The sequence below is a fragment of the Diadema antillarum genome, unplaced genomic scaffold (assembly GCF_040938485.1).
Source record: "Diadema antillarum isolate AM-2024a unplaced genomic scaffold, OU_Dant_1.0 seq00001804_RagTag, whole genome shotgun sequence".
In the NCBI taxonomy this organism is placed as follows: domain Eukaryota; kingdom Metazoa; phylum Echinodermata; class Echinoidea; order Diadematoida; family Diadematidae; genus Diadema; species Diadema antillarum.
Genome location: NW_027272480.1, coordinates 626,286 through 653,052, shown reverse-complemented (window position 1 = coordinate 653,052; position 26,767 = coordinate 626,286). Strand labels below are relative to the sequence as shown.

At 40.8% G+C, this 26,767-nt stretch overlaps 1 protein-coding gene across 1 annotated transcript; it reads left to right on the top strand.

Moving 5' to 3' along the window:
* The first annotated feature begins 2,032 nt into the window (after window positions 1-2,032).
* On the top strand, window positions 2,033-23,450 carry LOC139712428 (solute carrier organic anion transporter family member 4A1-like). Its single transcript, XM_071624249.1, has 12 exons — window positions 2,033-2,187; window positions 4,538-5,062; window positions 7,878-8,201; window positions 9,558-9,759; window positions 11,400-11,496; window positions 12,021-12,142; window positions 12,846-13,100; window positions 17,081-17,276; window positions 18,435-18,597; window positions 19,155-19,324; window positions 21,212-21,276; window positions 22,993-23,450. Exons 1-12 carry the CDS (start codon window positions 2,158-2,160, stop codon window positions 23,262-23,264), a joined length of 2,421 nt encoding a protein of 806 aa, XP_071480350.1. The 5' UTR covers window positions 2,033-2,157; the 3' UTR covers window positions 23,265-23,450.
* Window positions 23,451-26,767: the final 3,317 nt, after the last annotated feature.

Below are 26,767 nucleotides of genomic sequence, written 5' to 3'. Positions count from 1 at the left end.
ATAATGATATATGGCCTGTAACTCGACCCTTGAAGCGACGGTATATGACTATAAGGTCGCATCGCATACATTAATTATGATGTTTAGGCATATCATTATCATGAATATATTGCATCAAACAGCATTAACTGCAACGCTATGGACGTACACAGGAGTGTGCACTCTGCATAATGTTCACTCATAGTGATACATCAGGTAGTATGACAATGATTGGATCTTGCTTTTTGCGTGATAGATTTTTTATTCTGACTGCCGTGCACCCTGTGCACGAGAATCTACCATCAGCTATTCACGACTTTCTGTTGCCCCTTTGTCTCGTAGCATAGGATGATATTGACTGAAGATGATTAAACAAGTGGGGTAATAAAAGACGGCATGTTAATCATATTTTGTTACCAACACCGCAACAAAAAATTGTAATTATGTTAAACAAAATGAGCAATGATCACAATGTAGCACATGAAGCGTTTGATCGTAAAACGGGTTGAGAGTCTTTTTTAAAACATTTTAAAGCAAGTCCATTATCAGACAGAACAATAACTTTCCATTGGTACCTCACTTGTCTCATAACAAGGAATATTCTTGACGTTATGATTAAAAATATTCCTTATCATCAAAGTCTTTTTTTTTTGCTTGCTTAAAAGCTCTAACCTTGATTATTAAACTAAAATTAACATGAATTGACTCGTTTGGCAAAATCGAATTCTTTATGTACTACTATAATCAAACAAAGATGAAAAGGATGATAAGAAAAAATGAAGGAAAGGAGAAGAAAAAAAGAAAGAAAAAGGAGGAGGAGTAGAAGAAAAGAAATAAAGAAAAAAAGAGAACAAGTAAGTTAAATAGTACACAGAGCTGATGGAATGAGACGTTCCATTACAGAGAGAGAGGCAAAGTGTTTCCTTTATTTGAAATGATCCCAGCTCACACTTTCAACTATCGATCAATCAAATCTTTCAGGGGAAAACAACCTGAAACGTTTCCTGAAACTATATATTATAAACGAAATAAAGAGCGCATAATTATACCATTCTCATATAACAGCACTTATTTTTTAGTGGTTACTGGTCTGAGATCGGCTCAGATTTTGCACTTCTTTGTGATTGTCTGTTACTGCAGGCATGAGTTAATGGTGTGTCAAAAACGCTCAATTCAAGTGTTCAAGATCGGTATTATGGAACATTGTTTCCTTGCATATAGCAACAGAAAGAACAGAAATGAATACGCAGAGGGAAAGCGAAAGAATAATGTACATGGAACTCGGTTGCATGGTTGAACAAAATTAGCTCCTGATGTTGGGAAAATGTAAGATGATGTGATCCTATATGCTACCAGAGTTTCAAATATTGTGCAAACGTGAGGTTACAGGCCTTATGTGGAAAAAAATGGATTGGAGAAAAAAAAAATGAATCCGTATATCTATTGACTGAATATTTATAGGCCCAAGTGTTATTCATTTTCACAATATCTAATGCATTTTAATGATCCTAAGGTTACATCCTTCCCTTTATGACTCAAATAGATGACTAAAGCAGACCTATTCAGGGAATTGCCTCATCTTGAAAAACAAATTAGGCCTATACACAAACCATGGAATTATGAAACCCATGGAAGAGATTTCCTCTACCCAGTTACAGGATCGAGACAGTCAACTCCCCAACCCCCACCACCCCTCCTACCACTCACACCAAAACTTTTTTCAGTCTCCTCCTGATAACCAACTGCCAATATAACGATTGATGGATGGTCATCAAAAGCTTTCATGTCGAATCTTGTACCTGGTACTCCTTTTTCTGATAAATAATTATGGAAACGACCACCGACCGAGCCCGCTCACAATCAGGTTTAATTGAATGGTGTAAATCGGATGTACGCGTGAAAGTTGTCCATTGGATGCATTTTCCATCACTCACAATTAACTGGTACTGTTAGTGCATGGACTAGTGTTACTGTACGCGTCTCTCTAGGTAGCTAGCTCTGCCTGCCTAGTTGGTGCCTACATACGTATAGCAGCATCAATGGATCGGATCACGGAGATAGTAGGATGACTGGGGTCTAGGAAGACGTGGTGTCGGCCTGCTTTATCTTCTTTCAAAGGCTTAGCTGGCTTAAGTCAGCAGTTGTTTCTTCTAATACTCTCAGGTATCAGCAGAGAAGATGGACCAAATCATTCGAGGAAATCTCCAGGTAAAGAAACCAGTCGTAATCATTAAATGGTTTGACGGATTTCATGCTTGCCGCAGACAGACAAACAGCAGCCGGTGGTGGTCACCAACGGGGCCTTCCCTTGCTACCTCCCCTACGCTCTGGCATGAAAACACCCGTACTCCACGTAGTTTTACTCGTCTACCGGAAGCGTGTGCAAGCACACAAACGTTCACATTGTCGATCTTTATGAATGTTATTCTTGGATATCGGTGTAGAATGTGGCAAGATGCCGCACATACTAATGACTAGCAGAAATATACTGCTGACTTTTCGGACATGAAAGGGCAAAACTAGGCATGTTTGTTTCACACCATCCAGCCGGGCACACAACCAACCCGTGCCCGTGGGCTATCAAAGTTAATGTGATGTGTGGGGAAACGAAAAATCTGCGTATCAGTGGAATTAAAGGCGGGTACTTTGAATGGGGATTCCACGGGCCTTTCATCAGGAGGCCTTCCTAATCCTAGTATCAATAGTAAAAAACTGGCAACTCTCAAGTACAGTGTAAACTAGGCTAACATTGTTTGTATACATGTGTAGTTTGCTGTGTTTACTATGTAAGCAATGCGACCTGGTGACCTCGGCTGATGACTTCGTCACCATGAAAGCCTGATAAAGTCACTGAACTGAGATTTTCTGATTTAGGGTTAATAACTACTCCTCCATTGATTGTACAATTTATAGCTATAGATGCTTGTGGATTATTTATTTATATTCAGATTTGGAGCTTTCTAATAATCATACAAAATTACTCTATAGAGGTATCATGACCCACCCACTTATTGATCTAAATTAAACAAAACAGAACTGAACAACAACAACAATAACAACAACAACAACAACACTGCCACAAGACACAAGCATAAAACTGGTATGAAAGAAAACTCACCAGAGTCCAGAGATATATGATTTAAAAACACATTTATTTAGATCTGTAAATGCAGCGGAGCTGCTTGGACTTCAATGAACATTCAATGGTAATATTAATAATTAGGTCAGTCCAGAAAACTATAGGCCTATAGCAGCCTGCCTCGATAGTAACAACCAAAAAGTCTCAAATTACCAAAATTCTTTTGACTTTGAAATTTTGACAGCATATAGTTAACCAGAGATTTTGATGTTTCAGATGTTCCATTTTCTGGGGAAATTACTCCATTTGGCAGTATTATGAGAGTTACCATGGTAATGAAACACATTGTTGTTGTGGCTTGCTGTTGAAGTGTGCTGTACCCCAGTGCAGTTCACAGAACACACACAAAAGCAGGAAGGATAGAAATAGAATTGATTGTCAGATTAGTAATTTATGTGGGGTTGGTTTACATCTTGGTGAGATCTTTCTGGCATCCAAGTAAAACCACACTGCTTGACGCAGTGAAAGTACAGTATTTGCGATAATTTAGAGTTTAGCCAATTATAAAGTGACATAACATTGCTATTAAACATCATAACATCAGCATTGACATTAGAGACGGCGTTGGCAATTAAAGTGGATATTGTTTCACATTGAGGTATTACAAAAGGTACCCCCTCCCCATAAAACAAGGAAGAATGAGTGAAAGTTGAGATTTAAGAAAAAGAGATTTTCAGCTTTTAACGACATTAAAGAATCCATCAAAGTCTTGTGTGCTTCATCAAAACAATTAAATGATAGAAAACCAACAAAATGTAGTAGAAATTTTACTTTGAGGAATGGAGCTTTTGAATAGATTCTGTGCCCAGGCACTCGGCTGAATTCAACTTTCGAGTAAACCCTCCAAACTTGACCCAATACTTGATCAACAAGCCCTTTCCAGCACCTTTTAAAATCCAAGAGGTAGTCAGTAGGGAACACAAAAGTGATTAAAAGGAGATTGCATGTACCGGTACATCAATATTCTCAATTCATTGACAGCTGATGTCCAGACAAGTCACCCTTCACTGTGTGGAACAAGAAAGGGATTGAAAACCCCAGGGCAACCAACTTTGACAGGATTATTCATCAGATTATTGGACCTGAAACTGGGCATGCACTCATTACGAGCATTCTCTGTATGACTGTGTCAGAGTATAATCCAGGCTGCTGTGGACTCTTCTTTAAAGTTCTGTGGAGTTATCAGACAATTTCAAACATGTAACCAGACATTGTTAGCTAATGGGTGAAACTGCAGAAAACTAAATTGAGGCAGGAAAATTGGTAAAAAGAAGATGATGTAAAACACTAGAACTCTTTTTATGATTAGCAGAATTATGTGGGATGGATAAAATTTCAGAGAATGAGAACTTTTGTCCTGCATAATGATGACTTCTACTGTAATTTGTACCACTACATCATTTCTTTCTACTTGATTAGGTGGTGGAGGCAGACATTGAGCCCCTCTTCGAGGCTGATATCGAGCCTGTCTTTGACGCTGAGACGACTGGCGAGTGCGACGCCGTTATTATGATGGGACAGGAGCAAGGCCACGAGCCCCTGCAGGACAGCAGTCCGGACAAACACTACGGGGCAACCGGGGAGGTGCCGGGTTCAAGGCCCAGGGACTGGGATGACATGGACGGGCTGGTATCAGGGATGAGAGCAGGAGGCAGCGGAGGGAGATGCAATGTGGATAGTGATGGTGATTTTAATGAGAAGGAGGGAGAGGAGGAAGATAGAGAGATTTTAGAAAGGAGGACTAGTCTTGATGGGAAGAGCGCAGAAACGGTCAGGGACGCTGACGGGATTGCATCCTTCCAGGATAGCAACAGAGGATCGCCGGAGGAGGATAACGATGGCCCAGAGAGCAGTAGTGGCATTACGACCGTCAAGATAGCAGATGGTGTCGGAGCTGATCGTTCTCGGTGCGGCTGGTGCGGCTTTGCTCCAAATGTCTTGCAGGTGAGAGCTGTCAGCAGAAAATAGAGTAGTTCAAAAATAAGCCAAGTAGCATTAACAATGTTCTTGGGGACAACAGAAACTAATTAAAAAACAAGCTTTTTTCCAGTCATTCTTGCTCTTTGAAACTGACAAAATCAGACAAACATAAAGTGAAAGCTCAAGCACTGCCATAGAGTTGTAAGAGAGCTACAAACTTTTGTATTGAGACCTCCAGGTAGTCTTGGTGGTCTTGTAGTAAAGGTGTCATTCATATTACAAAACTCCTAGTGCTATGAATGTTGCTGATCAATTCTACCCCTTTAATATCACAAAGTTGGAAAAGATTTAATACAGAAGTGGGCCATGCTTTCTTGAATAACAATGTCAGTTTGGCATGGGGGGGGGGGGGGAGGGAGAGGGGAGAGCAAAGAAAACAAAGGCTCAAAACCACGCTCAAACTTTTTCCCCTAGATGCCTAGTATAATGCCACCTTAAAAAAGGATGAAAGGATTGAACAGTTTACTGGTGAAATCTCCTTTGTAGGTGATTAGTACAGGTTGTGTTAATCTCTGTATAGAGAAGTTTTTCCCATTTGAACTGACCATTACCTCACTGAATGAAAGACCTTTTTTTTTTTTTTGCGGAGCCTTTGTTATTTAAAGTAGACAAAATCTGAGCTTGTTAGTCCAATTTAAGTCTAGACTCCCTCCCTCTCAACCCCCCCCCCCTTGAAAACTTACTGGGTCTCCTTTACGTTGTAAATGTTTTTCATGTGCAAATTAACCTAGTTGTGTGGAGGAGTACACATACCCAAAGAAGGCCAACTGGAAAGCTTTAGCATTGTAAAACCAGATATTTTTGTGATGGTTGCATAAAACTTTCACAAATTTTGCAAGGAGTCAAGACTTGCAAATAAGTAAAATGCTCTGGAAAGTGTGTGTCGACCCGATGCATTGAATGAATGCCCGTGGCAATTCACCATAAGTTTCATGCCACAGAAAAGGCTATTGGCTCCCTTTCACAGTTCATTCTCCATGAATGTTTGTGGTTTTTCCTGCTTGGAAAATACATTTGTACCTAGCATGGTACATATCCATCACTCTCAGATAGTTCACTTCTTGAAGCATGTTGATTTTTAAAGTTTCTTGTTTTAACCCTATTTCTTTATTTTATATGTTTACACAGTATCAGAATTAATGTTTCGATATTGCAAAATGTAGACTCATGTTGTTTAGAAAATATTTCAAACCAGAAACCGAATCAAACAATGCCTGTCATGTGATGATAGATACTGATAGTGTAAACTTACTCGTCATGTGACTTTTGATAGATTATTTGGCTGGACCAGTCTAAAGGAGCTGATGCATGCTCAAATTGTCACAAATGCATGTTTGTTGTAAAGAAAGTTTATGCACAGTACCTGTACAAAGTGTATGTTAATGATAAGCTCTATTCTGACAAATTGTGAAAAACTGTTTTAAAGCTTGCCTTTATTTTCTTTTTTTGTTGTTCTTCTTCCACAACATACATTGTACATGTAATTGTGTGTGTATGGAATTAATACCCTTATCTTTCCGTGCAATGACAGGGGAGCATGGTCAGGTGTCAAGTAGAGAAATCGGATCACCTCCCAGTCACAAGCACCGATTAAATGTCTTTTTACCTTTAATACTTCAGATTTTCTGAATTGCCAGTAAATTGCTCGTTCGAGGTGCACAATATGTCCCAAATTTCACGTTCAGTGGAAGAGTCTTTCTCATTTTTCCCCCTTTACAATGTGCACTTTGTACATACGCTCTGCGCGGTGATTGAACATTGCATGGCCCCCAAAGTCCAGGTTCCTGACCTACTCGTATACCTACACCAATGCTGCACACTGGCACTGGTCCGACAGTCCCTGACCAGTAAAAATCACTGTCAGACAAGTGACTTTTTTTTCAGGAATAGACCAGTAAAATATGGAAAAACTTGGTACCTACTGGTCCAACGTTCATTATGGACCAGTAGAAAAAATGGGTTAGTGAGCAGCCCTGCCTACCCTGCACTCTGTCCCACCCCCTGAATAATATTTGTATCGGGCAGCCACTCCTAGCAATACAGTCTGTAGCTCACACATTCTAATCCCACTGTAGTGAAAGCCAGCTCAGTGGGATACCCATTTATATATCAAACTTTGGTAGAGAGGAGTATTGCAGAGAAAGTGTAGTTTGACCATGGGACGAAAGCTTCATGGTAGGCTTTGAACCCTCAACCTTTCATCACATGCACACTGAGTGTGCAAGCTACAACAGTATCTAGCCCATTTTACCTCCTTTGGGGCAATATTGAAGTAAACTTACTTCAGAACTGTGAGTTGTTGTTACAAAGTACATATTGTACATGTATATATTTTGATTTGTTGTTTAATTGAAGAAACTGTATTACTTTAATTTATACTGGACCCTCCTGTAAAACAGCAGGACCATAATGGTCCTCTTCGCTGAATGAGGCTATCCAGCCGTATTATTTATGATTTTTTTGTATCACATGATTTGTAATGTTGATTTTTTATATTTACGGAAATAAATTACCATACCATACCATACCCCTATGTCTGTCAATTTCGCACAAAAACGTAGGAAAACCTATAGATGTCCCCAAGTGCAATGTAGTATTGGGCTTGACATTGGAAGAAATTATATAGTCGCTCCCAAGATTGAATAAATTAGCAATTGCATCTCTTACAGGTTAGGTATGAAGAAGAAAAGCATACTCCTGAATAGCCTAGAAGCCAGGCTAAATTCTTGATGTACAATGTATCTCAGTAAAATAAGAGTTTTAATTGTGAATGTCTCAGGTTTTCAACAGCCCTCGAGGCTACCTCTTCTGCACCTGCTGGCTGGCCCTGCTCCAGGGCATGACAGCCTTCGGCCTGGTCTACATCAGCATCACGGCGCTGGAGCACCGCTTCAGCCTCGACAGCTTCCAGAGTAGCTTCATCTCCAGCTCCTACGACTTCTCCGCTCTCTCCGTCTCCATCTTCGTGACGTACCTTGGGGAGCAGAGCCACAAGCCGCGCTGGATCGGCTGCGGCTCCATGCTCTTCAGTCTGGGCTCCATCATCTTCGCCCTGCCGCACTTCCTGACCCCGCCCTACCAGGTGGGCGGGGCAGGGGAACAGGTGGGTGTGTCTGTGATCTTTAGTGGTGACACTGAACTCATTCATTTCAATCATGGCCGTCCAAAGGTCTCTTCCAACTTCTTGGGAATGGATAAGTGTACAATGTATGTAACCTTTGTGGTAATCTAATGAGTTACTCACAACATTGTGATCTGCTGTATCTGTCCAAATTTCACACATAACTTCCCACCAATGATTGCCACTAACTGTTTTTTTTTTAATGTAAATTGTTTGACTAAGATATGCCTGATGTGGCAATGATTTCAAAATTCAAAATTCAAATTTTCAGTTGTAAAGTCGAATGAAAAATTGAATTCTATGAGAATACCCAGTTTGGTTCCATTTTGTTGCCATAATGTTCCATGACCTTAGAAGTTAAAATAAAAACCCAGCCAAATCCCATGAACAAATGAGCTTGACTGAAGCATAGAGAAGATAGTTTGAGGGGATGGGAAAGTAACTACCTGCAATTTCTGATGATTTTATGTCATTACAGTATCTATTATGATTGTAACACCAGTCAACTATACAGTCATACCATGTGATTCAAAGAGGGGCACTAGTAAAAGTGCAACCTACTGCCATGAAGGGTCCTCTCCTATTGCTACTTTGCTCAATTTTCCACAAATAGATTATATTTATTTTGGGGTCAGTTTCCCTTTTGTTCGCATTTCCCACTGTTCAAAAAGCTGCATCACTTTGGTGATCTGTCGCATTTATACCCAAATTGATTTATCCTTCAGATTTATTTTAGGTCTAAGTGTGTGTGTGTATGTCATACACACACACACACACAATGCCATAGCTTCTGACCACATGAGCATTGAGAATTAAGGGTTTCTGGGATGAACACTGTCATTGGGGCTTTCTATTTCCATTCAATCATCCCCTTCATTACCAATTTTCATGAAACGCCTCCGGCTTCACCAGTCTATCTTTTGATTTAGTTATCATTTCGTATGACCACCACTTGTATTATGTCGTATTATGTTTTCATATGTTTTCGTTGCTGGTTATATGTTACTTGATATTATTTGTAATCCGTATTTGATCTTGTAACCTTTGAATTTGATGCAGGGCTCCCTTGCAAAGCAGGCCATTGGGGCTCTGAACGGGACAAACCTACTTTTAAAGAAAACACGAATGAATGAAATAAAAATATAGCTCAGTCGGTAGAGCACCAGGCTAGCATCCGGAGTTCTTGGGTTCAAATCCCATTTCCTTTGCTAATTTTCCACTCTTGTACATTTGTAAGTTATATTTATTTCTGGTCTTCCTTTGTTTGTGTTTATTGCCAGACAGGTGTGCAATGACCTTTCAACCATGTACCTTAATGATGACCTTTGATCCCCCCAGGTATGCCACCGCCCAGAGCCAAATGAGACGGTGTTGTCATTGGGGTGTGACGATGGAGCTCCAGACTCCAGCTTGCAGATGTTCTACTGGGTGTTCATCTTTGCCCAGGTCCTGCATGGACTTGGGGGATCCCCCCTCTATACTCTCGGGGTCACCTACATGGATGAGAACATGCACGCCAATGACTTTGGGCTTTATCTGGGTAGGCAGGCACCACAGTTAGGGAATAATTTTCCTGGTATTGCATAGTGATTTGCTTTGTATAGATGAGTTTACTTGATGAGGTATGTGTATCACACACAGTACCGGCCTGCCTGGCTAGCCTGATAAAATTGTATGTGATGATGGGACATGGGATGAAACTGTATGGGGCCCCCATACATTTTTTTTTTTGCCCCTCAGCAAGTTGAGTCATGGCTTGGTGACGTCATTGAAACCTTGTCTATATTGGATATGACTGCTAGACAATTTGTCATTTGTTTAGCAATTTCATCACATGGAATTTAATACCAGTTTGTTCAAAACATAATTATATCTGTCAGCTACTATTGCTATTCAGTTTCAAGAAGGGATATTATTCGCTGTATCGTACAATATATGCATAAAAAATGACTGTATTTACGGATGATTTACAATAAGTGCGATGGCGCAGTGAATAAGGATTTAGACTCCTGAGTAGGAGATTGTGAGTTCAAATCCCGTGATGTGCTTATATGCTGAGGTGGTTTCAGGTCTCAACATTACTGGTGGCCCAGATCCACTAAGAATGGGTGTCGGGCCACCAAATTTATCTTTTGTTTGACCGATCGGGCAACTAAGATTCAAAATGGATTGTTACTTTTGCTTTCATTTCAGGCTACTACATATTTTTTTTTTTTTGTGCCACAAATTTCAGATTTACAGATTTTAGTGGCCCAAGGGGCCCAAAGGGGCCACCAATCAAACAAGTTAGTGTTGAACCCTGGGTTTGTATCTGTGTGTCTGCATCTTATACACAAAATTCTGAAACCATGCAATATCTTCCTGCAAAATTTTGGAAAGGACCATTACTTCTCAATGTCAGACTGTAAAGAGATACAATACATTATGTTTTGCTAAACCCTTTATGATGTGCTCACAGGCGCTCATCTTAACCTGCCAAACTTTTTCATCAGTTTGCAGTACTGTTGTAAACCATTCAAACTTGACCTGCATGAAGGTTATTAACCCTTTGAGGACAGACTGATTTTGCTGCAACACGCATTTCCCATAGACACCTGCCCGAGTATACTCGGGACTCGTCCTCAACGGGTTAAAGTTACAATGTAAAGTCCACTCAGGTGTAGCAATGTGCTTTAGTCCACCAGGCAGATCATTTTGGCACAATAGGGATTAGAGGGATTAGGTAATCTCTATTCATTGACAGTTAGTTTGTAGACATCTGTACCAGTCGGGGGGGGGGGGGGGGGGGGGGGGGGGGGTGAAGAAAACACTCCAGCTTGCATGCAAATCAGCCACAAATACAGGAAGGATACTGTAAAAGTGGAAATTTTCGTGGTGTTGAAATTTTCGCGCATTTCGCGCAACCAGAAACTAGCATGAAAATAAAAGCCCGCGAATATTTTTGCTTGCCATGTGTTCCTGTGCGTGATGTCTTCATACGCGGAATTAAAAACATGCGAAACTCTTCTGACCTGGCCAAGCGTGAAAAATTAGTCACGCAAAAATATCCACTTTTACATTGTACAGTAACATTTTAAATTTTTGTTTACATGTTGCAGAATTGATTTATTGCACAGTCCTTTTGTATTTGAGTTGCTCACAGCATTTTTTCCCCTTTCACTTCCCACCTTGTGTCTGCAGGTATATTCAATGCCATAAATGCAGCGGGCCCCGCCCTGGGGTACATTCTGGGCGGGGTGTATCTCAAGCTATACACAGACTTTGACATCACAGACAGGTCAGTTCCTCTGCTAAGGAAAGGTTAGTTTGATTTTGTTGGAACTGTCTATGATGCATGTACACACATCTTTAATTGAATAAAGATGCATTTCTTTTTTTGAACTCCATGAAGACTCAATTTTTCTTTTTTTTTTAATCATTAGATATCAAAATACTCCCCCTTCCCCCTCCAGAACGCAAAAACATGAACAAACAAATTAACAAACAAACAAACAAACAAGTTGTTCCAACCTCCAGGAGGACAATCAAACACACACACATCATATCTCTGACAATGGACGATAGTACAGCCACATCGTCACTAATCATCAACGGGGAATCAACAAACCCTGACTTTATTCCTCAAGTGGCATCTATGCGACTTCTAGAAGCATCTTGCCATGTGGGTTCCCTGAACAAATCATGTATGTATTAATTTGCATGTATGCATATTCATGACAAAGTGAGCAAACAAAGAGCCAACAAGATGTGGTGAATAATGATATTATTAAATCGTTTAATTGTTGGCCACTTTTCTTGCAGCGTGCCGGTGTCGCCGAGCAACCCGACCTGGGTGGGGGCGTGGTGGCTTGGTTTCCTCATAAATGGCACCTTACTCTTCCTCATGTCAGCACTCATGATGGGGTATCCAAGGTCACTGCCAGGTCAGTCCAACAAGTTGTGGTAAAAAGTGGAATTAGAGAGGATTTGAAGAGTTTCCATGCAAAAGCAGATAAATGCCATTGTCAGAGTTGTTAAGGTAATGTCATCAAACAGATGGATATGAAGAATAGAGGATATAAAAGTGCGTGTTTGAGTACTCTCCTGAAGCGAACTGAACCGTACTGAGCCTGTGCAAAGTGTACTATATACCGAACAGAACTGAGCCAAAAGTGGACCACTTCCTGATGTGTTCCAAAAGGGTACCAAAAGCGTACCAAAAGTTTGCATGTGAGAATGTGCATAACACGCACACACGTCATAATGCAAAGAGTTCCTTCTCTTTGTGCGGGGCATTTGTAAGTAGCAGTGTGCCAGGTAAATGGCCCTCTTGCGACAAATTGTGTGACCCTCTCTAGAAATAACCCACGAGGTATGCATTCTCAACAGAGTGCTCGAACGCTCCAAATCTGGCACAGTACAGTACGGTTCACTTTGGTTTACTTTTTAGCGCTCAAATGCACCCACAGAGTTTGTACTCAGAAGCCAATACAAACCATTTTCAAAGTTTTTAAAGTAAGGTCATTTTAAATAGAGAAAAATAAAATCTTCTCAGTTATACTGATATTGATTTGAATTGATTCTTGTTAGAAGTGAAAGGCAGGGACGCAAACAGATGAGAAGAATTTATGGGGCTTTTAACAACAGGAGCAAAGAAGATCGCCAAGGAGCGGAAGAGTGAGGTTCAGAGAGGCAAGGAGTTCGAGACGGGGAAGGGGTTCCGCAAGCGGCTGAGGGCCTTTCCTCAGGCCGTGCTCAACCTCCTCACCAACGTCCCGCTCATGTGCCTCAACTTCTTCACTGTCTGCGAGTGGCTCTTCGCCGCGGGACTCTCCGTCTTTGGCCCCAAGTACCTCGAGTCCCAGATGAACATGAGCTCCAGTACAGCAGCCTTTTATAGTGGTATGTCTTGGCCTCACGTATGAATTGCAGTTTGGAATTACAGTTGCCACTGCTTCATCAGGACAACGTGGAGTACAATTTTCTCCCAATTAAGTGACTTTCTCTGTGATTAATATACACTAACTAGAACAAACCGGTTACATAGTCTTTTTTTTTAACATTTATTGAAGACAAATTTTATTCTATTCTTTATAGCATATTTTGGAGGAAGGGGAAATAAACCTGTGACAGTGATATAGATGTTCACAAACTTAGTGTTAAAATAATCATCTTTCAAAGAAAACTGGGCCCACATTTTTTTTACCATTTTTGTTCACCAATCTGGCGTAAAATTCAATGTACCATTGGTATCAAAGAGATGCTAATACTCCTTGGAATTCTTTGAACTCCAATCTTTACTGGTAAGTCAGGATTAGAAGTCAACTTCTTGTGGTAATCAAGCAAGGGCTAGATAAAAAAAACAACATTAGGAGTTACATGTATTATTGTATCCCCCGAACAGAGTTCGGAGGATACTATGGATTTGGCCTTGTTGCGCCGCCGCGTCCGCGTCCGCGTCCGCCACAGAGATTTTCTTGTGAGCACTCCACTGGCTGCAGTTCTTCTTAGATCATCTTCAAATTTGACATGAAGGTGTATTATGGTAAAATGAAGACGCCTATTGTTTTTGGTGATGGAGCCCTCGCTTGTTCAGTGTTTATACATGAAAAGGTAAATTTAACAGGGTCTGCTTGTGTGTGCAACGCTGGCCTTGTTTCTTGACCGATTCTTTTCAAATTTGGTATGTAAGTGTATCATAGTCAAATCTATACACCTATACCTATTGATAATGTAAAAATTGACAAATACAATAACTACTTGAAATTGACTAATTGATCACCCAATTCTTTCAATCAAATGATCACCTTATCGATACTTTTTTCCAAATACGCCTTGAACGATAGTGATATGTAGTGTGCTGTGATTAAATACTAAAATCGGTAGACATGGAATCTTGATATTATTTGTAAAAACGTTTGTGTATAGCTAGAACGCCCATACATCAGTACTGGTGCTTATGGAACAGAATTTAAATGTGCAGTGCACACGTGCCAATGGCTATGATCTGATTTATCGAAGTACAGTGTATGTATACTTTCATTGGCTATCACAAGTTAATTATGGCTGTTTATGTGTATTCCAGCTGTACACAAATTTGATTTTCAGGGTATTGGTACACTATTACATAAATGCACAGGATAGTATAGGATAGTACACTGTTAGCACCATTCCAGCCATGGTGTCAATCTTATGGTAGTGCTGTGATCCAGCACCTTACAATGCAGCACATCTATGTGAAGGTCTTGGTTTCACTTTATTCAGACTTCGGGAATTTGTGATGAAGATGCATGCAAAGGAAACAAGCCAAATAGCTCTATCACACACACACACACACACACACACACACACACACACACACACACACACACACAAATCCCCCTCAATAAATTTTTGATGGTTTTGCAAGCTCTGTTTGATAGGCAACTGTATGTTTTCCATCTGAAGAGGGCTGCATACCTCTACAGAGTTCATAATAACAGGCATTGATTCATTGAACTGTACATGTCTTCCAAGTATTGTTCATTGGTGTGATCTCTCTCCATTGGCTGGTTCAATCAAGTACTGTATACGCTATATATTTCGCGGGGGTTTTATTTTCGCGAATTTCGCGAGTCGGGAGCTATTCGCGAAATTAACAACACGCGAAAATATTACCTTCCAAAATTAATCCCTTGCCTTGATGATACGAACATTTCAGTACTAGTATACCATGTCACGGCTTACCGAACAGACCATAGTGGCTAAGCTTGTTTACGTACATATAGCACGTCCACGTCTACTTACGAATACTGTAGAGAGCCAGTCCATTATCGCAAGGGGACCACTCTTCAGAAATCTAGCGCGATGGAATTAACCACTTCAAAAATGTTGAATTCTAACTTACTAGTTCGCAGAGTTTGGTAAGTTTTTTTCATGCAATGTATAACTAGTATCATTCTTATTTGCTAGTAAGTTGAAAATTCACACTTTCTTTGCCACTTCATATTTTCTCTGGTCCCCCAATCGCGAATTTAACCACTCGCGAAAATGTGTGACAGCGGCAATTCGCGAAAATTTATGTACGCGAAAATTATAGCGTATACAGTAGCATAATGTACATGAATGTATGCCATTTGTACATACAACTTTACATAAAATTTGCTGTTTATGAATGACTGCAGATCTGACACCGTAACAGAATGCCTGATCACAGTTATATATTCATATCCATATATTCATATATTCATATATATTCATAACCATATATAATCATACATCATATATTCATATATTCATATAATCATATATTCATATATTCATATAATCATATATTCATATATTCATACCTGTAGTATGCACCTGTTGATTATTTGTGATTAATCGTAATTATTCGTAATTATACAGATACAGACAAGCTTGGTTTCCCATAGACCATGTACAATTTACAGCCGGGCCAAAGGCGGGGCCTAAGGCCGGACCCAAGGCCACGGGCCTTTGCCCGGAACCAGGGGCCCAGAGCCCAAGTGGGCCCAGGCCCAGGGGCCCATAGCCCAAGTGGGCCCGGTGGCCCCAGGGGCCCGGTAGCCCAGGGGGCCCGGTGGCCCAGGGGCCCAGGGGATCACGGGGCCCAAGGCTGGCCCAAGGCAGGGGGCAGACGACGGGGGCCACCAGACTGAGACCACAAAGAGTACCAGTCATGACTTGCTGTGATGATGTGACAGGGCTGTGCATACACATAAATACACTGTACAGGACTGTGCATACACATATGTAAATACACTGTACAGGGCTGGGCATATTATGTAAATACACTGTACACCAACTACGGTATACACAGCCCAGTCTCTGTATAAATAGCAACAGGGCTGTACCTGAGCAGCCCACAATACAGAGCAAACACAAAGCGAATTTTACGCTTGCATTTAGGTTTGATACTTGACATCCTTTTTTGTCACCTCAAACTCATTAAAGACAATCTTCATTAATGAGACGTCATACGTACCTGTATCATTCCTGGGGTTATTTGTGCGAATTCCGCGATCTAATATGGTTACTATTCGCAAATTTAACAACATGTGAAAATATCAACTCTGATCATGTCACATGCATGTGTACATTTCTGTGTTTACTGCTGTACTCCATGAACATGAATTCAATAACTACTGTTATATCCTGTAATATGAGCTACCAGGACAAAACTCACATACGCTCTGATTCTGTATAGCAATCACTTTCAAAGCAATGTATTGATACATTTCTGCCAGCTAAAAATTCTTAAATGTTGGTTCACCTATGTGAACGGGTACATCAGAAACTGAAGCCTAGGTGGTGGGTTAAGCAGAATTGCTGCTGTCTGTACAGTCCCACTCTTATGTTTTCATGTTAGTCTAATGCTAGTTTGTGGCAATAAGAGAGTGTGCCAAGCAGTTTGCCAAGCAGGGATTCAGCTGGAAGTCGAAAGTGATTAGCCATTCTGATATTAGAATTCAACAATACCATTTAATAATTCCATACCACCTAATACCCCAACCCTATCAAATTCTTTAGAATTTCTGCTATCAAAACAATGATAGAATAATCTGTGCAGTTTAATGTTTCCAGGTTAGCGTGCCTGGTCAGTGACGGGGCATTAATCTGCACATTACTTGAATATGAGACCGTTCTGAAGCAAATAATTTTCATACAACAGTAGATATATAATGTACTCTTAAATGAATCCCACAAGGATTGGAACAATCATCCCTCAGCATTCCTACTGATTCCCACTGATCGGTTACTAGCCATCCCCTTTAAAGGTATGTATTTGTATACTGCTTTATTTTTCTTTGTTCTTTGTTCTTTGTTTGTTTTTATTCTTATAACCTGATCATTTCATGTTGAAATCATCATCACTTCTTTAGGTCTGCTGACCATGGGAGGCACAGTGGTCGGAGCTCTGGTCGGTGGCTGGGTCATCCAAAAGCTTGACCTTCGGTTCAAGGGTCTGGTGGGTTTTGGTATAGTCTGCGTAGTGGCCTGCCTGGCATCTTCGTGTGTCTTCCTCCTTAAGTGCCCCAATGTTCCCATGGCCGGAGTGACCGTCTCCTACAAAAACAGGTGTGAGGAAGATATTCTGCGTGCACCATTTTATCCCATTGAGGACAGACTGATTTTGCTACAACACGCATTTTCCATAGACACTTGCCCAATCGAGTGTACTTGTGACTCGTCCTCAACGGGTTAACATATCTTTCTGCATTTATTCGAATCAATTAATTAACATGCATGCTGCAATTAGATTAACCCGTTGAGGACGAGTCCCGAGTATACTCGGGTAGGTGTCTATGGGAAATGTGTGTTGTAGCAAAATCAAACCGTCCTCAACGGGTTAAAACCAGCATTCGCTGTCAGATTTCTTTTCTGGGTTTAAATAGATTCACTTTAAATCTAAGATATTTTTTTTCTTTCTCCATTATAGAGATTAGAAATTTCCAGTTCTATTATTCTGAGGAAAGGTCTGACTTACCTATATCTACACTGTACCAGCTTATGAAAGAAATCAAGCTTTCAGGGTTGCAAAGGGAACACACAAAGTTTACTTTAATGCTGTGTGTAATTTACTTTCATTTCAAATGATAATGAATAACAAATAGAACAGGCAAGCAGGGGGAAACTGTCAGGGTGTCAACACATGTCAAATACATGTAACTTATTTTAGAACAATTATTTGTGTTTTATCTTTTTTTTTAAAGTAACCACACACACTTTATGTGGTCCCATATACTCTTTCCTGTGTTAGTTGCTCTGTCAGAAAATGGTCTCCTACAATTTTTCAAATTTGGTCAATTGATAGCTGCTGCACAAGTACGATGCAAAATACATCACTTTAAAGCACCTGTATGTGCTGCATTCCAGTCATGCAGAAGACACTTTGAATTGTTTACTTACTCATTCCTCTCTTCCCTCTTTTACACTGTAAGTCTGACGGTTGTAGTTACAGTCAATTTCTTGAAATGTGTCTGTGGGAATTACTTGAAAAATAATTAAAAATTGAACATTGTCTGAAACTACTTGATGAAAACTGATAAAAATTGTGCAAATTCACTAAGCTTATGTGATTTTATCAGAATATTGATGTGGCTAGAGAATTATGATAGAATCAGAACAAATCTATACAGGTATATCTGATGCACTTTGTACCAAGGTAGGGGTACAGATAGAGTATTACAGAGAAACTGCAATTTTCTTTACATACAATTTATCGTGTTGCATCAGTTCCGCTCCCGTTAACTCTGGTACGAACATCTCTGCCGCGTGCAATGCGGCATGTGACTGTGGGTCAGGATACGACCCGGTCTGCGGCAGCGACGACGTCCTATACTACTCGGCCTGCTACGCCGGTTGCTCCAGAGAGTACGGGGAGGGCGACGACGTTGTTGTGAGTGTGTAAATGTAAAGTATGATCAGATGATGAAAATGACGACGATGTTGCCGATCACACTTATAATATCTGTACTAGTGACAATGATTGTAATGGTAAAAGTTGTTGATGGTACTACTGTTGCTGCCTTTAACTGCTATTTGATACAATGATTATGATGGTAAAAAAGTGATTATTATGATGATAATAATAAAAATGCTCATAACAAATGATATTACTACTGCTACTTCTACAAATAATAGTAACAATAATGATAATAATAATAATAATTAAAATGATAATAATAGTAATAATAATGATAATAATTATTATTATAATTATAATAATAAAGTAGATAATGATAGAAGTAACAATATTGATAATGATAATAGTAATGAGGATTATTATGATGATCATGGTAATAATGTTCTTTCATGAATCATTGTAAGATAAGCAGGACCACCACTGGAGTGAATTTCAGTAGGATATATGAGGGAAGTGTTGCAAAATAATGTGTGCCCACTTCATTGGTGTTGGAGGTTATTTCATTCATGTGTGTGTTTCTGTTCTTTCAGTATGAGAACTGTACCTGCATCGAAGGAGAGTCAGGTTCTGGTCAGGGAACGGCAACGTCAGGGAAGTGCCCAGTGTTCTGTAGCTCAACCAGGCCGGCCCTGGTCATCCTATTCCTGTTCCTGGCCTTTGGCGGGATGGTCCTGGTCCCGATTTGGACGGCTACAATTCGGTGAGTTTGGCAAGCCAGTGGCCACATGAGTCATAGAGTGATATTCCCCACCATTTTCAAGTTAGCTTTAGTACTTGAACAGAATGGTTACATTCTTTAAAGGACAAGTTCACCTTCATAAACATAAGGATTGAGAGAATGTAGCAATATTAGTAGAACACATCATTGAAAGTTTGAGGAAAATCAGACAATCCGTTCAAAAGTTATGAATTTTTGAAGTTTTTGTGCAGTACCCGCTGGATGAGAAGACTACTGCAGTGTATGAATAACTTAGATGTCACATGCGTACAACAATATAAGGAAAATATAAAGAAAATTTCACAAAATTCCATCTTTTGAAAAAAGTACACATTCCCCTGACTCGTTACCGATAAATGTTATGGGTAATATTATTCCCCCTGCCTTTAGAAAGAGGCAAGTCAATTGCTCTTTTATTATGCGAAAAAAGTGAAAATATGTTGAATTTTCTTTTATATTTTCTTTATACTGTTGTACGCATATGACTCACAAGCTGTAGTAGTCTCCTCATCCAGCAGTTCCAACACAAAAATGTAAAAAATTCATAACTTTTGAACGGATTGTCTGATTTTCCTCAAACTTTCACTGATGTGTTCTACTAATATTGTTGCATTTTCTCAATCCTTATGTTTATGAAGGTGAACTTGTCCTTTAAGTAAAGGAATTAGAAAAGTAATGTAATAAGAAGATTAAAGAATGAGAATAGCAATGACAATGATAACAGTACATGTAGCAATGGAAAGGACATAGAGTGGAGGTCCCGTGTGTGAGAGAGTCATAACCCACACATGTAACAAAGATTCTGTTTCATTCATTCATTGCAAAGAGCAGGGTGCATAATCTAGTTGAGAGGTCTGCCCCCAGTACATACAACTGGACCCCAGAGAAGACCAGCTAGTGCATCGGAATATAGGCTATCCAGCTGTATTGTCAGGTGGAATATGAAAACAGACAAACATATTAATGACATGCGTTTGGCACAGAATTGCTTATTTAGTTCCTTTTGATGCAGCCTTTATGCCCAACTGTAAACCAAAAGTTTCCTTTATATTCTGCTCTTTTTGTCAGACACACAGTAAGAGAGGAATTTAGTCTCAAGCCCCTGTTCTCTTAAAACAACTAGAAAAGCACTTGGAGAGCACAGACCTCCACCAAGCCAGCTTCCCAAAATAGAGGCATTTTGTTTAATACGTCATTGCACGGCGCCTAGTTTTTCCGAGCAGAGCATGTAGCACGCACTTTAGTGCACGTATGTATGTAAACCACCAGTACCCACCGCTTGAACCCCAAGTCTGTTGAACTTATATGCCAAAAGATGAAAAATCTCTCAAAAATCCCAAAAAAAATTACAGATCGCTACCAAAATTGAATGAGGTGTTCCTTCTGTCAATATTGATTTTTTATGCAAATTTCATTTTAATCCGTACACAACTTTATGAGTTATTTTGCAAACAGACTAACCAACTTCGATGATCACTTAACCTCCTCCTTCCTTGGCGGAGGTAATAATTCACATCACTGTATTCTTTGATAGAGATGTTGTAAGGTGATACCAAGTCATGTGTTCTTTGATGCAGATGCATACCTGAAAATTGATCTCCACTGTGTGGAGGATTTTGCATCGTGTCAAAATTGCCAAGTCTCCTCCATTCTCCAGGCCAGGCTCCCTAAGAATTGAAATACCACTCCGCATCCTGTGAAAGGAATGTTAAAGCCTCCCCAATCTGAGGACCACTTTTGCCTGTCTTGATACATCCAACGCACAAAACTAACAGCATCTTCCCAATTTTTGCTGTTTGTAATCTCCTCAATTTTGACCTGTGAGTGACGGCATTCTTGTCATTTTTGTCTCTTTGTATCATTCTACAGCTGTGTGCCACACTCCCAGAGAACATTTGCCCTCGGTCTCCAGAGCCTCATGTATAGTGCTTTAGGTAAGTCTGTCTGATTATTCATTTTCTTCTTATTATGTTGTGTGCGTGTGTGTGGATGTCAATTTGTCTGTATATATCTACTACATATGTAAGAAGTTTATATTGCATAATTATGTACACAGTCAAACCTGCATTAGCAGCCACCTGTCTGTAGTGGCCAACTGCCATAAACAGCCACTGAATAATCCCCAGGTTACAACTCTTGATATTTCTATGTGTTTATACCTTGATTTAGTGAGAAACATGTCATGTGACAAGGTACTTGTCATGGTTTTTAGGTCCTCAGTAAAGTGAGGTTCCCCTGTGTGTATGATTGTATGATGACAGCAACAATGGGATTTGTTTGCAAATATATGTGTCTGCATGCTGTTGCATGAATCTAAATTTGTTGACTGTGGAAATAATTCTACGGAACAGAGTGGGTACTCTTAAATTGTGTTTTTTGTTTTGTTACCCACGCCGATGAAAATCGGCAGGGGGTTATGTAAAGGGTTCCGTATGTTTGTTTGTTTGTTTGTTTGTTTGTTTGTTTGTGTACAAGATAACAAGAGAACGGGTAAACGGATTTGCACGAAATGTTATGGGGATGTTTGGATAATGGCAGGAAAGAATCGATTAGATTTTGGTGATAATCGGTTGACCCTTGCAAATTCTGTGTGACCTTGAAGTTTTGACCCCATGGTATAGTGACCACTCCGAAAATTTCCCGTTTCTCACTTTGCGATTTTCCGCTACCATACGAAAACATAAACTCCCAAACGATCCGACTTCGCTGCTCAAATGTTCGTAAGAATTCCGAAATTTACGTTTAGGCCTATTTGAGGGACTATGTCCTTCTAGATTTATGAAAGTTCGTTCTCCGTCATCACAAACTGGCCCGTATTTTGATGATTTTTCAAATTAACATTGATTGTTTTTTTTTTGTTGGAGGAGCATTTGCTCGGTCGCAGTCACACTGCACGATATGCGCGCTCAATGTCAATGCGTGTGCAAGGCCGCTGAAAATGCATCGCGCTCTACACTGTTGGTGCAAAATTGCATCGGGGACGTTGCGGCGCTCGTTGGTGGCCGAATACTGGTGCAGTAGACATTTGCATTCAACCCTTGCATTGAATAATTCCCGTAGACACTAATCATAGGGGTAATTGCCTAGGGGATACTGGTGTACGTAAATTTTGTTTTTCTTTTGCGCTTTTGTGGATACCATCAAAGATTGTACACTCATACGACCTTTGATATCATCACACTCTCGGCTTGCTATAATCAAAATATCCCGCAAGAAAACGGCGTATTTCTCGATTTTTAGCGCTTTTTCGGCGACCCGTCGCGTAGACAATACTCTTAAAACTGGACTTAATTCGCGCGCGCTTGGAAAAGTTTCGATTCTGCACTTTTGACGGTGGAATTTGGGATTTTCGGTGGATTTTTGGAGGAGACTTAAGGACTTTCCTGTACGTGAATGAGTGTTAATACCGTATGTGTAATGATGTGATTTGCGTGTGATGTGACTGTAGAACCAAAGATCGTACACTTCAGTGTACGATCTTTGGTAGAACTCTCTGGCTGGTGATAAAGCACACTGGCAATTAAGTGGCCGAATTCTGGTAGATGACCGAATGCACATTATGTTTACCCCGACTTTGTACTTATAGGCGTGGGTCTGCCGCCTTTGACGGCCTCTCTCTAGTTTTGTTTTGTTTTTTGTTTTTTTTGCAGGAACTGTACCATCCCCAATCATTGTGGGATTCTTCATCGATAAGTCCTGCCTGGTTTGGGAGGAGGGCTGCGACGGGTCCAAGACCTGCTGGCTGTACCAGAATGCGGACCTGGCCCGGGTCTTTCTCCTGCTGGCTCTCCTGTCCAACGCGGCGGCGCTGCTCTTTCTCTTGGGGGCGCTCTTCAGCTACAAAACTCCCAGCAGGAAAGGCAGAGGAGGAGAAGGCGGTTATGACAGACTGGAAACTCAGGACGAAACGGACGGAGTCTGACGCAATGCTTCTGCATACCACCTTGCTATTTATGTGATGATGTCGTTTCTATTTTTAACTCATTCATGACCATAAACAATCTGCTTGCTTACTGTAAAACATGATATATTCGCAGCATGAAATTTTTGTGAATTGGAGCCGACGGCCTTTTTTCGTGGCATTGCATTTTCGCTAATTGCCACTGGCGTTCAGTGCATATAGTGTAGATAAGAACTTTCACGTGCATTTTAATTTCGCGAACCTTGGCGCTCGCGAAATTCACAAAATTAAAATGCACACAAACATTCCTTGTTTTACAGTAGGTAACTGTAGTAGCATTTTATGTGATGGTCTGAGAAGGTTGTAGTATACAAATGATGCACAGGATAGAGTGCGTTAGTGTAAGCGTATAGTGCACTCGAGGGTATTTACAATTGTGAAACATGCACGAGGCGAAGCCGAGTGCATGTTGCACTACATTGTAAATACCCGAGAGTGAGCTACGCCTCCACTAACGCCACGAAATAATCCTGTGCATCATTTGTTTTATAAAATGGGTCGAAAATTCGAAAACTAACAGCATTTGTCAGCGTTTTTCACGTACCTTTGTGGGTCAAGACGTCCGAGGATGTTCGTCCCAAACATTTACGCACGTCGCACTCGGAAATCCCGCACATGTAAGTACTGTACGTATAAGCGTATACGTACGCCACATGATTGTTGTGCACAAGAAAGGCCGGCTGGCAGCCCGAACGAGAAGTTGTTTACAGGATTGACAGCGCATATGGTAGTGCGCGACGCACTTGTAACAACTGATTAAGTGCGCACTGCTAGTGTAAACATTGTGACGTCAGTGACTTTACGCTTTTTTGCAAGGCCGTGCATGATAGTAAAAATTAATGCACGCACACGTGACTCATTTCAGCGCTTCCAATTGGCTACATTCTTGAACCCATTTTATAATATTTATTAACTGCAGTGGTGACAGGGTTACAGAAGTGGCAAACATTTTATTTTGATGATTATGATGATGATGTTTGCACTATTTATTAAGATGACGATGATTAACCTTTTATGTGACCAGGCATTCAGACTCAGATGCTTATTAACCCGTTGAAGACGATTTGATTGCGCTGCAACACGCATTTCCCATAGACGCTTGCCTAGTATACTCGGGACTCGTCCTCAACGGGTTAAGGAAGAGCTGATGTTCGTATTACACACATTTCCTGTAGACATCTGCCGGAGTGTGCTTGGGATTAGTGTTCAATGGATTAATTCGCCAGGCTTTTTCATGAGCATTCAGTTAGTCCCTCATAACTTAACCTAGTTATAGAGTTAGCAAGCCCACTCAGGTGTGGCGATGTGCCTCAGTCTATCAGGATGGCCGTGGTGATAGAAATTGGACTAGGTTTAAAGGTATATAGTCCCGGTAGTGTAGAGGGCGCTGTTGATGATACTGCCGATCAGGCGCGCCGGAAGCAGTTTTGGATTGGGGGGGCAAACATTGGAGGGGGCTCAAGATTAGACCATGCATATGTTACACAATATACACATACACACACACACACACACACACACACGCACACACATCTATTATATATATATATATATATATATATATATATATACATATATATACATTTATATATACATATATATATATATATATATATATATATATATATATGTAAAGTGGCGTACGGTGGGTCGAAACATGGGGGGAACCATAAAGTAATTTTAGACGGTCTGTATGCTTACAAGTGCGTGTGTGCGTGAGCCGCTGGGACTACAATACATTACGGAATGTGATACATTCAACAACACAGTCATTGAGGAACATTGTAAGTTTTCCTTACATGGATTATGGAATGACGGTGTGAAACAATCGACAAATTATATACTGTCAGCAACATAAGGTGAATGGCATAACAATAAAATGCGAGCGAGCGAAGCGAGCGAGCTTGAAAATTTTGATATTCTACAGTTCCAAAACTGGAGTTTTAATTGTAGCTATATATTTCGCTTTGGAAATAAGTGGGGGCGCATCGGGCGCAACTGCTGGCAATTATTGGCAGCAACATTAGGAGAATGGCATAACGATTCAATGCGAGCGAGCGAAGCAAGCAAGCTTGAAAATTTTGACATTCTACAGTCCCAAAACTGGGGTTTCTAGCTATATCTGTCACTTACGAAATTAATGGGGCGGCGCATCGGGCGCAACTGCTGGCAATTACTGGCAGCAACATTAGGAGAATGGCATAACGATTCAATGCGAGCGAGCAAAGCGAGCGAGCTTGAGGATTTTGACATTTTACAGTTCAAAAACTCCCGTTTGTAGTTGAATATCTTTCGCTTTGGAAATTAAGGGGGGCATCGGGCGCAACTGCTGGCAATTACTGGCAGCAACGTTAGGAGAGTGGCATAACGATTCAATGCGAGCGAGCGAAGCGAGCGAGCTTGAAAATTTTGACATGTTACAGTCCCAAAACTCCCGTTTGTAACTATACCTTTTGCTTTGGAAATTAAGGGGGGGGGGGGATATCGGGCGTAACTGCTGGCAATTACTGGCAGCAACATTAGGAGAGTGGCATAACGATTCAATGCGAGCGAGCGAAGCGAGCGAGCTTGAAAATTTTGACATTTTACAGTCCCAAAACTCCCGTTTGTAGCTATATTTATCTTTCGCTTTGGAAATTGAGGGGTGGGGGCATAGGGCGCAACTACTAGCAATTACTGTCAGCAACATTATGAGAATGGCATAACGATTCAATGAGAGCGAGCGAAGCGAGCGAGCTTGAAAATGTTGACATTCTAGAGTCCAACAACTGCCGTTGTAGCTATGTTTTTCGCTTTAGAATTTATGGGGGAGGCGCACCGGGCTCAACTGCTGGATGCGAGCGAGCGAAGCGAGCGAGCTTGAAAATTTTGACATTTTACAGTCCAAAAGCTGCCGTTTGTAGCCATATTTTTTCCCTTTTATTCATATTTTTTATACATATTTATTTTATTTTCTTTGTTTATTCATTTATTTTTATTATTATTTTTTTTTTTTTGGGGGGGGGCTTTTTGGGGGGGCAAAAATGCGTTTTGCCCCCCCACTTTTTGGATTGGGGGGGGGGCGGCCGCCCCCCCTGCCCCCCCACTTCCGGCGCCTATGCTGCCGATCACCGTTAGCATTGATACGAAGATTACCGAAGTTGAGCGGTCATCAAGAGTAAAGTGCGTAGGTGTCGCTAAGTAATGTTGCCTTCGTTGTCTTCTCTGCGCATCGCGCAGTCTGTAGTAATGCTAGGGTGCGTGCATATGCGCTTGTTATTATGACATCACAAAAGAAGTTTGCTAAAGCTGTCATCCCCCTCAGCCGAATCATGAGCCGAACTGTGATCTGACCACTGACTACAGTGAATCGGACTTCTTCGGACTCGGGGAAGTGGGCCAAAGCGTAAGCGCCAAAGAGGAGTCGATAGCGTAGGTCTCTATAGGAAACTTGCGCTGTGCGCCCGCGTATGCATTTGACTAAA